Below are 16,339 nucleotides of genomic sequence, written 5' to 3' on the forward strand. Positions count from 1 at the left end.
ATCAGTGTTCTCTACAGGAGCTAAAAGGTTTTAGTGAAAAACGGATTAGTTGGATGAAAGGTTGTGTTCAGGGGGCTTGGTTCTTAGTGCTCATTAATGGCTCTCCCTAAGGTTTTTTTTAAGGCAACTAGGGGTTTGTGTCAAGGCTGTCCCCTCTCTTTGCTTCTTCTCTTTGGTTGTTGACATTCTTGATGTCTTATCCAGAAAGCGGTTGGCTAGGTCTAGTCTGCAAAATTGAACCTGAAAAAGCTTATGACAGGGTGGATGGGGATTGTTTATGGAATATTTTGGAGTTAAAAGGTTTCAGTGAGAAATGGATTAGTTGGGTGAAGGGTTGTGCTCAGGGGGCTTGGTTCTTAGTGCTCATTAATGGCTCTCCCCAAGGTTTTTTTAAGGCAACTAGGGGTTTGTGTCAAGGCTGTCCCTTCTCTTTGCTTCTCTTCTCTTTGGTTGTTGACATTCTTGATGCCTTTATCCAGAAAGCGGTTGGCTTGGGTTTAGTCAAAGGATTTGTGGTAGTCAGGGAGAAGATTCAGCTTACTCATCTTCAGTACACAGTAATAGTACAAATTGGAGTTCCTCCTCAACCTGAAGAGGGTATTGAAGCTTTAACAGGGTTAGAAACCAATTTAGGGAAGAGTAGTATTGTAGGAATTAATGTTCCCCAACAGAGGTTGTGGATTACAACAATGCTTTGGGCTGTAAAGTGGAAAATTGGCCTATAAAATACCTTAGTGTACCTTTGGGAGGTAATCCTAAGATGGTAGACTTCTGTGCTCCCGTATTAGAAAAATGTGAGAAGAGACTAGATACTTGTTAGAAAAAATATATATCCAAAGGAGGTAGACTCACCCTAATCAAGGCCTCTCTATCTAACTTACCAACCTTCTTTTTGTCAGTGTTTAAAGTGCTTGCAAGAGTTAGAAACCAACTTGAAAAGCTTCAAAGCTATTTCCTTTGGGGTGGTGGAGGTGATAAGAGAGATCATTTGGTTAGGTGGCACTTGGTCTGTAAGGCAAGAAAGATGGTATTTGTGTATAGGGTGCATCTTAGAAAGGAATACAAGTTTTCTTGGCAAGTGGCTTTGTAGATACAAGAAAGAACCTCAATCCCTGTGGGCCTCAATAATCTGCAGTAATAATGAAAGGACAAGAACTGATAGGGGCCCTTGAGCCAAAAGGACCTCCTCTACCAGTCCCTAGAAAGGTATCATCCAGTCCCTTCCCTCTTTTCAATTTAAGACTCAGTTTGGGGGATGGTTAGTTAATTAAATTTGGATTGATATTTGGTGGGGTTCTTTACCTTTGAGCGAGTCTTTCCTAACTTGTTTAACTTGGTGCATGATAAGCATGTATTAGTCTCTTCAACTATATTTCCTTTGATAGACATGGTCTCTCCTTCAACCTTAATTTCAGAAGAGGTCTAAATGACTCCGAGTTGGCTGAGGTGTCTTCCTTGTGCTGTTATCTAATTCTCCTTTTCCTGACAAGCTAGTTTAGTCCATTATCCCCAAAGGTTCCTTTACTATCAAATCCTTCTTTCTTAGTTGGTCTCTGGGTCCTCTTTGTCCTCTTTTCTGGCTAGTTGGATTTGGCTTCCCACGTTCCCACAAAGAATCTCCTCTTTTATTTGGGAAGCAGTTTGTGGCTGGTTAAACACCTATGATAATTTGCAGAAGTAGAGGCAAGGACATTGCTTCATTCTCCTCTCCCCCGTGTTTGCATTTTGTGCTTAGAGACTGGGGAGTCCATTGGCCATCTTTTGATCAATTGTAAGGTGGCCCATATCCTTTGAAAATTTTGGCTAGATTTGATTCATAAGGCAACTTCTCTTGGGCCCCTCCTAATTCAATTTGTGATTTTTCCCTGCAATGGAAATTTAAGTTTAGGTGAAAGGGGCTGGATTTTCTGGAATGTTGCTATCCATGTGACAATGTGGTGCATTTGGAAAGAGTGGAACAAAAGAACTTTCGAAAATAAAGCCTCCTTGGTAGCCTGCTTAAAGAATAGAGTCTTGACTCAATTGATTTCTTGGATGAGGACTAACAAGGTCTTCACAAGGATTAATTTTTGGGACTTAAATAGAAATGTTTTAGACATCCTCCAATCTCCTCCTATTGGGTCTTAGCCCTCCTTTTGCCTAAGGCTTGAGACTGCTTTCGTTTTGATGTTTGATGGTAGCCTTTGACTCCTCTTTGGCAGTAGGTATAGGAGTCATTTACAATTCAGATGGTGCTATAGCTTGGGCGTTTAGTGGTTTGATCTGGACTAATGATGCATTTGAGGCTAAGGTTCAAGATTTATTCTTTGGGCTAACAAGAGAAGTGCAGGACCTTGGAGGATTGCTCATTTCTTGCATGAAATATTTGACATTTTCAGATTCCTTTCTTTGTTGTTTTAGATGTATTCCTAGGAGTCTCATTTTTTTGGCTGATGCTTTAGTTGAGTGGGGTGGGAAGGAATATGTTGTATAGTGCAAATACTTTTCCAATTTTGTAAAGGGGGGATTTTTGGTTGTTTGCTTTGGAAGCCCTATTTTGTACACCTCTTGTACATCTTGCCGTTTCCCTTGGATTAAAGTTACCTTTTTTCCAAAAAAAAAAAAAAAGAAAAAGATTAGGGAGGGAAGAAGTAGTAGTCACTCACAATTTGCAAATGATATAATTCTTTTTTGTAAAGGAGAACTAGAGGAAAAGGGAAATTTGAGATCTTTGGTGATTCTTTTTGAGAGGGTCTCCAATGTTGGAAGGATTTATAAAGAGACTAGTAGGATGGAAGATAAACTACATTTCACTAGGGGGTAGAATCATTTTAATCAAGTCTATACTAGCAAACTTGTTGGTGTATTTCTTTCTACCTTCAAATTACTTGTTAAGGTTGCGAATTATTGGGGAAGTTGAAAGTGGTTTCAAGGAAGAAAGATAAAGGGGGTTCAGGCATTGGAAATATTAGACTCAGAAGCTTAGTGCTGCTAGAAAAGTGGTCGTGGAGATTCCCCATAGAGTGGAAAAGTCTTTGGCATAAAGTGGTAGAAAGTATTCATGGGGTAGCTAACGGATGGAATGCTAGTCTTGACCCTAGGACTTCTTGCTCCTCTCCCTAGAAAGACATTATAGGGGTGCTACGTGCTTTTTGTCCTTTTATCAGGTATGATGCTTGCATGTGTAATAAAGTTCTCTTTTGGGAGGATGTATGGATTGGGGGCACTCCTAAGGATAGATTTCTAACCATCTATTATCTCTCTTTGAACAAATTAAAGTTATTTCTTCTTTTTGTGTTTTTGGGACTCTTGGAATATGTGTGTGTGTGTGTGTGGAGAGAGAGAGAGAGAGAGAGAGAGAGAGAGAGAGAGAGAGAGAGAGAGAGAGAGAGAGAGAGAGAGAGGCTTTCTTCTAAACTTAGTGTCTCTAGATTAATTTTGTTTTGATTGTAGAATTTGGATAGCATTCCCTTTAGGTTGCTTTTTTTGTTCCTCGTTTTTTAGTGCCCTTTTACAATCTACCAACTTTGCTTCGTTTTTCCTATTAAAGAAGTTTGTTGTGCTCCTGTACCTCCAAAGGGTAGGGCTTTTTGTTGGCAAAATTAATACTTTGGATGTGCTTCAAAGAAAGAGACCAAATTGGTGTCTATCCTCACACCTTTATAGACTTTGCTTGAATCATGGTAAGACAATGAATCATTTGTAAATCTCATATCCTTTTACTAATATTTTGGATTGGTTCTCCTCTTTCTTTGGTTGCATATGGATTCCTCCCTCAAGCATGGTGAACCTTTTTGAGTCTAGATTCTTTCGACAATAAAAGAAGAGGGGAATGGTAATGTGGAGGGCTATGAGAGCAGCCATTATCTCGGGAATTTGGGAAGAGAAGAATAATAGGATCTTCCAAGGAATGAGGTCTTCTTTTGCCTAAAAGCTATTCCCGGTGCTCTCCCTAAAAAGTTATTCATGGTATTTTACCTTCATTCCTTCCTTATGTCAAATTTGATGCTTGTGCAGGAAATAAGTCTTGTTTTGGGAAGATGCTTGCGTTGGGGACACTCCCCTTAATGAAAGGTTCCCTTTTATTTATTCACTCTTTGAAAATAAAAGAAAAGTGATCTCTTCGGTCTTTATTGATAACTCTTGGGACTTGGGTTTGAGGAGAGGCCTAAGGGACAATCTTGTGTGGATGAATTAATTAAACTTCTAGGGTCAACTTACTTGGATCAATCTTGTGTGGATAGTAGAATTTGGAAACCTTCCCCTTCTGGTGTATTCACTTGCTCTTCCTTTTTTGATATCCTCATTCAATCATCAAACCTTGTAAATCATCAAACCCTGTAAGGAGCTTTCCTTCAAAGGAGATTTGGTGTTAGCCTGTACCCCTAAAAGTTTAGGCTTTTTGTCAGGAGGTGGTTATCCAAAAAATCAATACTCTAGATTTGTTGCAAAGAAAAAGGCCAAATATTTGCCTATCACCTCTTATTTGTAGCTTCTGTTTGGGATTTGGTGAGACGATCAGCACATATTGATTTCTTGTCCATTTGTATGCTTTATTTGGACTTTGTTCTCTTCTATCTTTGGTTGTACATGGACATCTCCCCTAGATGTGGCAAGCCTTTTTGACCCAAGTTTTTTCAGGCAACAGAAGAGGCGTGGAAGATTAATGTGGAGAGCCACAAGAGCAGCTATCTTATGGTCAGTTTGGGAAGAAAGGAATAATAGAATCTTTAAAGGCATAGAGAAGTCCAAGGAGGCAATTGTAGAAAGGATAATTATTATGACTATTCATCGGTTGAAAACTTTGGATATGTTTAGACTTCTCAACTGAAGACATTTACAGGAATTGGGAAGTAGTGACATTTTCAGGACCAATAGGAGTGGGGGCTCATTGAGAGCGAAAGTGATGGCCTTGCTTCAAGGTGTAAGATATGCAAAACAGTTGGGGTTACACCAAATTGAGATTGAGGGAGACTCTAAATTGTTGATTGAGTGGCTGCAATCTGGTAAGTTGGGAGCCTAGATTTATAGACAACCCATAAGGAAAATCTGCAATACAACAAGGGAGATTGGTGTGTGCTTTAAATGGACAAGGATATCAGCTAATGGTTTAGCTGACATGTTGGCTAAACAAGGGACTGTGAGGGAGAGTATGTTTTGGGCAGTTTTGTAAGAAAGATAACTGTGGCTCAACACCTACTTAGGGGTTGACAACTGTACTTAAATCTGGAAAGTTATTTTAAAGTTATTTAATGAAGTTACTGTTTCCAATCCAAAAAAAAAGAAAATGAAAAATCAAAAGATGAACTTGTCAAAGGGATTACCATTAAGTCCATACATTGGTTGAAAACTTTGGATCTCTTCAAGGCTTTTTCCGTAGATGACTTGTTTAGAGGTTGGAATGCAACAACGGGTTCCTCCTCATCTCCTACCATTCAAGAGATTTGGTCTCCTTTACAACATAGGGTAAAATTGAACTTCAATGGCAGTTCTATGGGTAACCCTACCCCCTTTGGAGTAGAGGTGTAAATTGGGCCGTGTTGCCTGCGGTTTGGCATGGCCTAACACGATTCATGCTCTGGGGTTTCAGGTCCATGGGCTGGCACGGAACAACTGTGCATGCTGTGCTACACATGGCCCGCATGTTGACATGACCCAATACGCGGCACGGCCCAACACAATCCATATGTATATATATTTATATATATAATATATACATTATATAATAATATAAGATATAATATATTAATATATAATTTTATTTTCAAATTTATTATACTGTTTAGTTTTATTATTGCATGTATAAATAATTGTGCACATCAAAATTCATATAAAATAAAATTTTAAGACTTTTTTTTTAAATTTTTTGTCTATTTTGTTAATTTATTTTAAATTTATTTATTGATTGTTGATTGTGGTCACAACCAATAGAGTCTATAGGTGCTCTCAGAACCTCTTCGGACTTTGCGCAAACTTATTTTCAACTCTAGAGACATCCATCTTCCTCAAACAACTCCAAAAGAGCTTCAAACAACTTCAAATGATAAAAAAGGAAGACAAGGAAAAACAGACACCAAGTACCAACTTCTATGAAGTCTTATCTGCCAGTTGTGTCTCACCTGAAATCCGGGAGAAATGATAAAAATTGCAGCCGCTCCTTGTAGGCTTCACAAAACTACACAAGACTTGGATCGGTCTTCAAGATAAGGAAAGAGAACCCCTTCAGTTACTGAGCGCCAAGGTGAAGTTCCCTGTGGGGTCCACAATCAGAAATCTCCAGTTGATTAGGGTTTTGGGCACAAACTCCAAGGACTATCAGAATAATGAACAAGACAGCTTCCTTTTCTCCAAAAGGCCACTACCAACTGGGTTGAATACTTTCTTTAATCACTTATTCGATTCAACTCTCCAAATAATGCAGTACGAGAGAAGGCCAATAAGTTCTATGCAAGTTGGGACCATTCCAAGACACATAAGAAGTTGAGATGATGCCACCATTCCAGCTTAGTAAATATTTATTGATATAGCATCGTCACAGAATTTCTATCTTAGTTTGTTTTTACCAAGTTGGCACCATTACAAAGTTTCTTAGTTCGTTTTTACCAAGTTAGCATTATAGCAAGATTTTGAATTTATATTCAATTAGGACTTTCCTTTTGAAGGGTTTTAGTAGGATTCTATTATGGAGTGTTTTCTTAGATTAGGATTGCTCAATTAAGACTTTCTTTTTGAGGATTTTTAGTAGGATTCTATTATGAAGTGTTTTCAGATTAGGAATAGGAGCCATAAGGGTGCCTATATAAAGAGTAGCTAGGGGAAGGCTAAGACAATTTTCGATATTGAATTTTCTCTTAATTATTTAGTGAAGAATTCTTCTTCCTGGTAGTTCAACTTTTGCTCTTTTCTTTGAAGCTTTTCTTGATGTGTTTTGTTTTTGTACTGTGATAGTTGGTATCAGAGCTCAAGTTGATCCTTATTCAGATTGTGACTCCTAAGAAGAAACAAGTAGCTCACATCGTGGAGTAGGAACCTAATAACAAAGCAAAAGGAGAGATAGCGGAGTTGAGAAGACAAGTCAAGGCACTTGCTGAGGAGGTGAAATCGTTGTGTTACCATATGGAAACAAGGGACAACGACTCCAATGCAAGTATCTCCACATGTTCCCTTTCATCATCAAGGCAAGCAACCAGATTGGTTGTAGTTGCGGGTGGTGACCAAAGAACTAAGGAGGTATGACTCCAGAAGAATTCATGGATTGACTCTTCGTGGTAGAAGAAATCCTTGAATTCAAGGAAGTTCCGAAAAACAAGATCGTATCCTTAATAACAACTCAGTTTAGAGGACGAGCAACAACATGGTGGCATTAATTGAAGGTTATATGACAGAGAAGAGGCAATGAAAAGATTAAGACATGGGAAAAACTCAAGGCAAAGATGATGTCAGAATTTATACCCCATAGTCATATTCATTTACTTTATCAAGAATTGCAAAATCTAAAGCAAGGAACTGATGCAATGGATGAATATACAAAGAAGTTTAATCTGATAGTGGCCCGGAATGAGTTAGTTGAAACCGAAGACTAATTGGTGGCTAGGTATATAGGTGAGCTAAGACCAAATATTTGGGATAGACTAGACCTATTTGACTGCTATGATGTTTCTATGGCACATCAACATGCTCTAACCATAGAAAAACAAAGCAGCTGACCTAACCAATTAGGCTGGACCCAAACTATGTGGCTAGACCACCCCATGTGATAATCCTAAGCCGCTTCTAAATCAGCCACAGTCCTGTGGGCTGAACCAAAATCAAGGGCATGGATCGAAGTGTTTCAAGTGTGGTGAACCGGACCATAAATCTGTTGAATGTGTGAGGAGTGATAAAAGAAAAGGGGCGATGTTTGTAGAAGATGAGAGAAATCCAATTAGAAGCATTTGACTACTTAGCCCTACTTGTGTTTGACTCTTATAATGAAGAAACCTTTAAGGGAGAAATGGTGTATGGGGATATGGGAGAGGCCTTGGTGATGCAGCGATCATTCCTAACTCCTGGGGATGAATCATCGGATTGGCTAAGAAATAATATTTTTCACACCACGTGTGCTATGGGTGGGAAAGTTGCAAGCCTTGTAATTGATAACGGGAGTTGTGAGAATGTTATAGCAGAAGTAACCATCCACAAGCAGAACCTAAAAAACTCAACAACACCCTCACCCCTACAAGCTTGCATGGCTAAAAAGTAAGAGTGTGGTTTCAGTCACACAACAGTGTCTAGTGAGCTTTTCTATTGGCAACAATTATAGTGATCATGTGTGGTGTGATGTTGTATGCATGGATGCTTGCCATTTTCTACTTGGGTGCCTGTGGCAATATGAGCGCCAAGTAGTCCATGATGGATGAAAGAATACCTACTCTTTTGAGTTTAAAGGGAAAATGCCGACCTTATGTCCATCACAAGAGACTAAACCGAAACCCAAGGAGGGTTCTAGCCTTTTTTCCATGACTGAATTCACAAGTTCCTTAAAAGAGATTGATGTTGCATTTGCTTTAATTAACAAGGGGCTTGAGTAGAAAGGTGTGGAGGCTTTAGAGAAGGTGAGGCCTTTGCTTGATGAATTTAGTGATGTGTTTCCCAAGGACTCACTGGCAGGATTACTACCATTAAGGGATATCCAACATTGCATAGATTTAATGCCGGGTGCTAGTCTCCCCAGCAAGGCCCATTATAGAATGAGTCCCATTGAACATGAGGAGTTGCAAAAGCAAGTAGATGAATTGATTGCTAAAGGGTTTATATGAGACAGTATGAGTGCATGCGTAGTTCCCGCCTTATTAGTACCTAAAAGGGATGGCACTTGGAGAATGTGCGTTGATAGTTGAGCAATTAATAAGATAACCATCAAATACCGATTGCTGGTTCCACGCTTGAATGACATGTTGGATGAGCGTTTTGGGGCCAAGGTGTTCACTAAGTTGGACTTGAGATCAGGCTACCATCAAATTAGAATTCATCTCGGTGATGAGTGGAAGACAACGTTCAAGACGCGGGATAGTTTGTATGATTGGCTAGTGATGCCATTCGGTTTGTCGAATGCACCGAGCACATTCATGAGGGTCATGAACCAGGTTCTCAAGCCTTTTATTGGTCAATGTATTGTGGTATACTTTGATGATATTCTCATATATAGCACTGATATGAACTCTCATTTGTTGCATCTTCGAGATATACTTATGACTTTGCACAGGGAGCAACTTTATGCAACCATTAAAGTGTATCATTGCGATAGATTGGGTCTTATTCCTTGGGTTATGCCATCTCAAGTGGAGTTTCTGTAGACCCAAATAAGGTTCATGCCATTGTTGAGTGGCCCATCCCTGAAACAATTACTGGAGCATGAAGTTTTCATGATCTTGCAAGATTTTACTAACGTTTCATTAGCAACTTCAGCACTATTATGGCATTTTACACAAATTGTATGAAGGCTACAGCCAATTTTGTGTTCACCATTGAAGCAGAAAGAGCCTTCATTGAAATGAAGGCATGGTTGACAGCTGCACCCGTGCTAACCCTTCCCAACTTCGAGCAACCCTTTGAGGTTGATTGTAATGCCTCTAAGGTTGGAATTGGTGCTGCTCTCAGCCAAGGTGGCCGGCCCATAGCCTACTATAGTGAGAAATTGAATGGATCACCCCTCAACTACCCAACTTATGATGTAGAATTCTATGCTGTAGTACAAGCGCTCCGGTGTTGGCGACATTATCTCATCTATAAAGAGTTCATTTTATATTCAGATCATGAGGTACATAAGCATATTGGGGGCCAATATAAGTTGAATGTGAAGCATGCTAAATGGGCAACATACCTCCAAAAATATTCGTTTGTGTTGAAACACGAGTCAGGTGTGCACAATCAAGTTGCGGATGCACTTAGCCGAAGGAGAGCCATGTTTTCAGTGACTCTTATTTTGTTGGTATCATAGAGGAAGTGCAAGCAGGTAGTAAGATGAACTTTATGATATTCAAAGTGCAAACGCCAAGGAAGGTAGGACCATGCGAGATAGTCGAAGTCATCAATGAAAATGCTTATAGACTATAGCTACCTAGACATATACGTACCCATGATGTTTTCAATGTCAAACACTTGGTACCTTATGTTGGCGATTGGTCAGATGATGATTTGAATTCGAGGACAGATTCTCCCTAACCCGGGGAGGACGATGCAGTACAGGAGAAGGCTAATAAGTTATATTCAAGTCGGGACTATTCCAAGATACATAAGCAGAGATGACACCACCAACCCAACTTAGTAAATATTTACTGATGTAGCATCGTCACAGAATTTCTATCTTAGTTCATTTTTACCAAGTTGGTGCCATCACAAAGTTTCTATCTTAGTTTGTTTTTAAAAAGTTAGCATTATAGTGGGATTTCAAATTTATATTCAATTAGGACTTTCCTTTTGAAGGGTTTTAGTAGGATTCTATTATAGAGTGTTTTCTTAGATTAGGATTGCAAAATTAAGACTTTCTTTTTGAGGATTTTTAGTATGATTCTATTGTGAAGTGTTTTCAGATTAGGAATAGGATCCATAAGGGTGTATGCCTATATAAAGAGTAGCTAGGGGAAGGCTAAGACAATTTTTGATATTGAATTTTCTCTTAATTATTCAGTGAAGAATTCTTCTTAGTAGTTCGATTTTGCTCTTTTCTTTGAACCTTTTCTGAATGTGTTTCGTTTTCATACTATGCCACCATACACACTGTGTATGGGAAAAAAAGGAAAAAAAGGAAGAAGAAAGGGACCCACTCTAAAAGCAAGAAGAAAAACAGTCCAAAAGAATGAGAGGACTGATTTAAAAAGTGTGGAAGTGAGGTATCTATCAGTAGTAAAGAGAGAAGAAGAAGTCAGCTGTAATAGGGTTTAGGAGAAGAGTTGTTCTAACATCTCTCCCTTCCCTAATATTTTCTTTAAAAAATAATTACAAATTTTCTATATTTACAAGTAGGCCCTTAATTGGGCGATTAACTTAATTAAACAAGAAACATAAGAGCCCATTAGTAAATTCCCATTAACAAAAAGATAGAAACATAAAGAAATAAGTACAGCCTATGGGCCATTCGACCCATCCTCTCTATAGTATGCTTTGTCCATGTTCTTGGTCCTCACCACTTTAAGTTGGATCCTAAGGTGAAGAAGTGTGTCTTTGGGTATGTAGGAAATCAAAAGGGATATTATTGTTATGATCCAGTCTCCGAGAGTTTGATATGGATGTCACCTTTTTTAAGTCCACAGTTTTTTTTCTCGGGGGTTTCTTCTCATGGGGAGTGTTTTGGGGAAGGAAGTGAGCATAGATTATGACATAGATTATTTGGAAACTTTTGCACCAGTGGCAAAGATGAGCTCAATCCGGATTCTTCTATCACTAGCAGATACATACTCTTGGCCACTCTTTTAACTTAATGTGAAGAATGCTTTTCTCAATGGGGACTTGCAAGAGGAGGTGTCTATGGATGGATCTTCCAGCTAGCTTCTACAATGATGTGTAAAAAGGAAAGGTATGTAGGTTAAAGAAGTCTCTATATGGTTTGAAACAATCACCCAGAGCTTGGTTTGATAGGTTTAGAAGTGCATTGGCTGTATTTGGCTATACTCAAATTCAATCTAATCATACTCTTTTTGTGAAAAGGAGGGGGTTACTAGTGTTAGTTTTGATAGTGTATGTGGATGACATTATAGTCATAGGAAATGATCTAAGCGAGTTTGATACCTTGAAGAAGAATCTGTGTAAAGAGTTTGAGGTTAAGGATCTTGGGGAGCTGAAGTACTTTTTGGGCATTGAGGTGGCAAGGTCTAAGCATGGAATCTTCATTTCACAAAGGAATTATGTTCTAGATCTACTACAGGAGACGGGAAAACTTGGGGCAAGGGTAGCTGATACACCTATTGATCAGAACCACATGATAAATGCTTTAGAAGGTGAACTAGTGAAGGACGTTGGAAGGTATTAGAGGTTAGTGGGGTGGTTGCTATACTTATGTATGGCATGACTAGGCATCTCTTATGTAGTGAGTGTGGTGAGTCAATACATGAATGCCCCACGTATTCAGCATTGAGAGGCTATTGATAGGATACTTTCTTATTTGAAGGGACACCCAGGTAGAGGCATATTGTTTGCTAACTAAGGACAATTGAAGTTAGAGGCTTACACAGATGTTGATTGGGTCGGGTGTCTAGATGACAAGAGATCTACATCAAGTGTTTGCACTCTTGTTGGAGGTAATTTAGTTTCATGGAAGAGTAAGAAATAGACAGTTGTGGCAAGGTCAAGTGTAGAAGCTGAATACAGAGCCATGGCACAGGGTGTTTCAGAGCTCCTTTGGATCCGTTCCTTGTTAGGAGAGATAGGAGTTGAGGCCGAAGAACCTATGATGCTATGTTGTGACAATCAAGCAGCAATTAACATGGTCCACAACCCATTTTAGCATGATAGAACAAAGCATATAGAAGTGAATAGACACTTTATAAGGGAAAGGGTGACATTCGGAGAAGTTTGCTTACCATATGTTGCATCTGACTTGCAGCTTGCTAATGTTCTTACAAAAGGGTGTTGCAAGAAACAAGTTGGAGCATGATCTATGCAAGTTGGGAATGTGTGACATTTATTCCCAACTTGAAGGGGAGTGCTGAGTTTTGGGCTGATATTACTTGTTTTTATTTACATAGCATAGTTAGGGAGTTATTGGGACTGTGGCCCATTAGTTTATGTTTTAAGTTAAGATTGCTTATTCAATTCTTACAAGTAGCCAACTTACTAAGGGTGTTCTTGTTTTTGTACTCTCTTTTATTTGTGAGTATATAATCTAATGAAAGGGGTGGCTAGACCCAATTTTGGCTTCTCCCATTCTCTTCTATCTCTCTTCTCTTTCATTCTAAGCAAAAAACCTTTCTCTCTCTTTCATTTCTTCTTTCTTTTATAGGTTTTATATCAAAACAGGTCGTCCAAACTTTTCTACTACGTCCATGAAAGCTTAGGAACCAAACTTATTCTAGCCATTGGTCTCTAAGGTTGCCTAAACCAAGTTAATTCTTGTTGAGTATCATAGAAAATACATCTTATGCAACTGATTACATCAAGATCCAAAAAGACTGGCACCTTGGAGACAATTCGATGTAGTCATCCTCTTTAATGAGTTGTTGTAGATAACCCTTTGAGCAGCTCCAAATATTTTGAATTCTTGTAGTAGCCTTCTTGAATTTTCTTGGAGCATCCTCGTGTGGAGTGATTTAGTGACGGTGATAAGAACATGAAGCTCATGCAGTTGATCAAGTAGGATTTCTACTTCATCTTTGGTAGCAAATTTGCTTTAATACAATTGAGGCTCAGAGAATCTTTCTTAAGATAGCGGCATATTTAATCACACCATTAGTACTCTCAATGAGTTTGTTATCATCAAAATACATAGGGTTAATAATCTTCCCCTTTTTAATGATGACAAACCATTGATGAAAAATGATAAAAACAATTAATGGATTTAGTAGAGCCGGAAAAGTGATATGGACTTTGTTTCCTACTACTGTTCTTTTTGACAATTTAAGGTGAGGGGAATAGTTGAATATTTGATAACAATGCAAGTAAGGAAATTGTGGTGGCTGGGCAAGTAAAAAGAATGCTGCTATCTTGGCTGGCCTCTAGTTCTTATTTTTGGGGGAGCTTTTTTGATTCCTTTCTTCCTAAGAGGTTTCTATTTTGTAATTAATCACAGTCTACTAATTCTGTTTGTATCTTCCCCAATGTACAGTCTCTTGTTGTACATGGGTGTTAGCATTTTTGTTTATTAATACAATATAATTTGCTTTTTCTCAAGGGAGGGGGGGTTTAAACCACAGTACTGGCTAGGGGTCTATCAAATGGTAGGAGTAGGATGCTATATCTGATACTTTATTTATTTATTTATTTCTTTTTTCTTGGTATTTGGGCATGGTGGGTTGAGTTTACATTATAAAGAAGGTGGTGTGCTATTCTATTCACTCTTGGATTTGTTGGTGATGACTCATCAACACAAATTGTATCCTTCTTTTTTTTCATTTTAATAATTTTTTTATTATGAAAAAATATGGGTAACATAGATTAGTACTCTTTATTTTTGCTTTTTCAAAGAAAGTAACAGTTAATTATTACTCTCATTTGTTATTTCGGGATGAACTGTTTAGATATTTTATTTATCAAAAAAAAACTGTTTAGATATTTTTTTTGTGAGACACATTGATTAGGCATTACTGAATCATTCAATCTGGAAATCTTTGATGTCTTCAAAGAATAAAAAAAAAGACATTTTAGATGCAAAAGTTATATTTATTGATGAAAAATTGAGGGTTCTTTGGGTGTTAAGATAAAAACAATAAATTCTATGCTAGCAAGGATGTCAGTAAAGCATTTTAAATTTCCATCTGTATTTGCAAACTTCTCAATTTCATTTCTTCTATGTGTATGGAATACCCCAGTTTCCATTGCATATAATATAATTCTATTTGATGAAGTGGAAGCATCTAGTTTTCTTACATTCCAACTTTCCAACGTATAATTTGGTTAATTTGTAACTTCTCTGTGAATGTTAGTATCAATATTTTAGTGTGGAAGACTCTATTTTGCAGTAATGTCAGAAGATATGGTCAAGGATGGGTATGAAGACATAATGAATATTGATATTTCATCTGTGGCCATTGACATGATGAAAAGGAAATATGAGTATATACCTCAGCTGAAATGTATCCTTACAGAAAAGAAAGGAAAAAGTGTTCTGCTCTAGTATCATGTTGTGAAAAACTGTATCTTACAATTGTCTCCATAAACTGCAAATTTCTTATTGATTCCAAAAAAAAAAAAAAAAAACTGCAAATCTCCTTTTTGCTATCCTTTATTTTTGACAATAGACATGCAATTGGATGTCAGAGATATGAGCTTCTTTCCAGATGAATCATTTGACAGTGTCCTTGATAAAGGTACTGTAATCTGTCTTCTTGTTGTCCATGCTTTGTCTAAATTTCAAAATTTGTAATTTTGTGTTAGTGGTCTCTTTTGATCAATAACCAAGCATTTTATTAAGTCAAATAGTCACAACATTAGGAGAGATAAAAAGCTTTTATCTCCCCAATCAAAGTTCTTACAATTGCACCCAGAACATCTGTTCCCTCCCCACCCCTTGCTTGGCTAGTGCATCTGCCATATTGTTTGCTTTCCTTTGAACTCATTGAAATCTCACTTCTGTTGTATTATAAGCTGATATTTCTTTGTTGCTGTTGCCAAATATTGCCCTGCTGTTGCTGTTTAGGAACCCTTGATTCTTTGATGGTAAGGTTCTTTCTTCCAATGTTTATGATCCCACCAGTTTGTTGTTGGGCATATTCTAAGTTATGGTTTTGTGTTGTAGTGTAGTAATAATGCTCAAATTAGTGCTGCCCAAATGCTGGGAGAAGTTAGCAGGTTTACACCTTATCATCCAGGACTGAACTTGTGAATACATATGTGTTGTAGGATTCCAATGGTCACTCTGCTTAGATTTTTTCCCTATGTTTTTTAATTGCATTTTATGACCAATAAGTACTGTTTACTCCTGCTGCTTGCAGGCTTCTTAGACCTGGGGGAGTTTATATGTTGGTGCGCTTTGAAGTTGAAACTCTATGTCTATTTTTTATCCTTTCCATTTTTTGTTTCCAATTTTATCATTTGTTTAATGCTTTTCAAGCCTTACATTGTTGTTTCAATTTCCAGATAACCTATGGTGATCCAACAGTAAGGATTCCTCATCTGAATAAGCCTGCATTCAATTGGAAAATAACATTGTACGTTATACGTAAGTTTCCTTCAAACAAGTTCTCACTCCTTCCCTCTTCCTCTCCCTCCCATTTTGTTTGATTAGGAAATATTAAAGCTCTAACAATTGAATTTTAGTTGATCTTTACCAGTACAATTATTCTTTTCCAATCATTCTTCCTTTTCTTCTTGATGCATGATTTGGTTGTTTGTCAAGTGAAAGTTCAAAATATTTATTTTCTATTTTCCATTTACTTTTATTATTTATCATTGGTCAATTTTTTTTGTGCTTTCATGCTGATCATCCATTTGGAGGTCATTTGATGTGGGGTTCTATGTAATGTTTGTCAAGGTGGAGAGAGCTTGATGATGATCTATTGTAATGTAGATCTTACTCCTTATTTAATTAAACTTCAGTTTTATCCAGCATGTAGTTTCTCTGACACTCAAATCAGTTTTAATTAGAAAGATATGTTTTCTTTCAATCCCTGATTTACTCCAGCTTAGGGGGTGGGGGATGGGTGGGTGGGATTGGAACATAACAATATCC

At 37.8% G+C, this 16,339-nt stretch overlaps 1 protein-coding gene across 3 annotated transcripts in view; it reads left to right on the forward strand.

Annotated features, from left to right (window-relative positions):
* LOC148872338 (uncharacterized) overlaps window positions 1-16,339 on the forward strand; it is a 37,690-nt gene that overhangs the window by 11,273 nt on the left and 10,078 nt on the right. For 2 of the 3 annotated variants that reach the window (XR_016107165.1, XM_088969486.1), the window contains exons 2-7: window positions 14,631-14,744; window positions 14,910-14,978; window positions 15,308-15,327; window positions 15,407-15,459; window positions 15,603-15,633; window positions 15,748-15,829. Coding sequence is in view for 2 of the 3 variants with exons in the window: in XM_088969486.1 (XP_088825612.1) it covers window positions 14,631-14,744; window positions 14,910-14,978; window positions 15,308-15,327; window positions 15,407-15,459; window positions 15,603-15,633; window positions 15,748-15,829 (369 nt within the window). In the remaining variant the exon portion in view is untranslated. The remainder of the gene's footprint in view (window positions 1-14,630; window positions 14,745-14,909; window positions 14,979-15,307; window positions 15,328-15,406; window positions 15,460-15,602; window positions 15,634-15,747; window positions 15,830-16,339) is intronic. The other variant, XM_088969487.1, reaches the window with a different exon arrangement.

The sequence above is a fragment of the Nelumbo lutea genome, chromosome 2 (assembly GCF_056320005.1).
Source record: "Nelumbo lutea isolate HS-2025 chromosome 2, American lotus-T2T, whole genome shotgun sequence".
NCBI lineage: Eukaryota > Viridiplantae > Streptophyta > Magnoliopsida > Proteales > Nelumbonaceae > Nelumbo > Nelumbo lutea.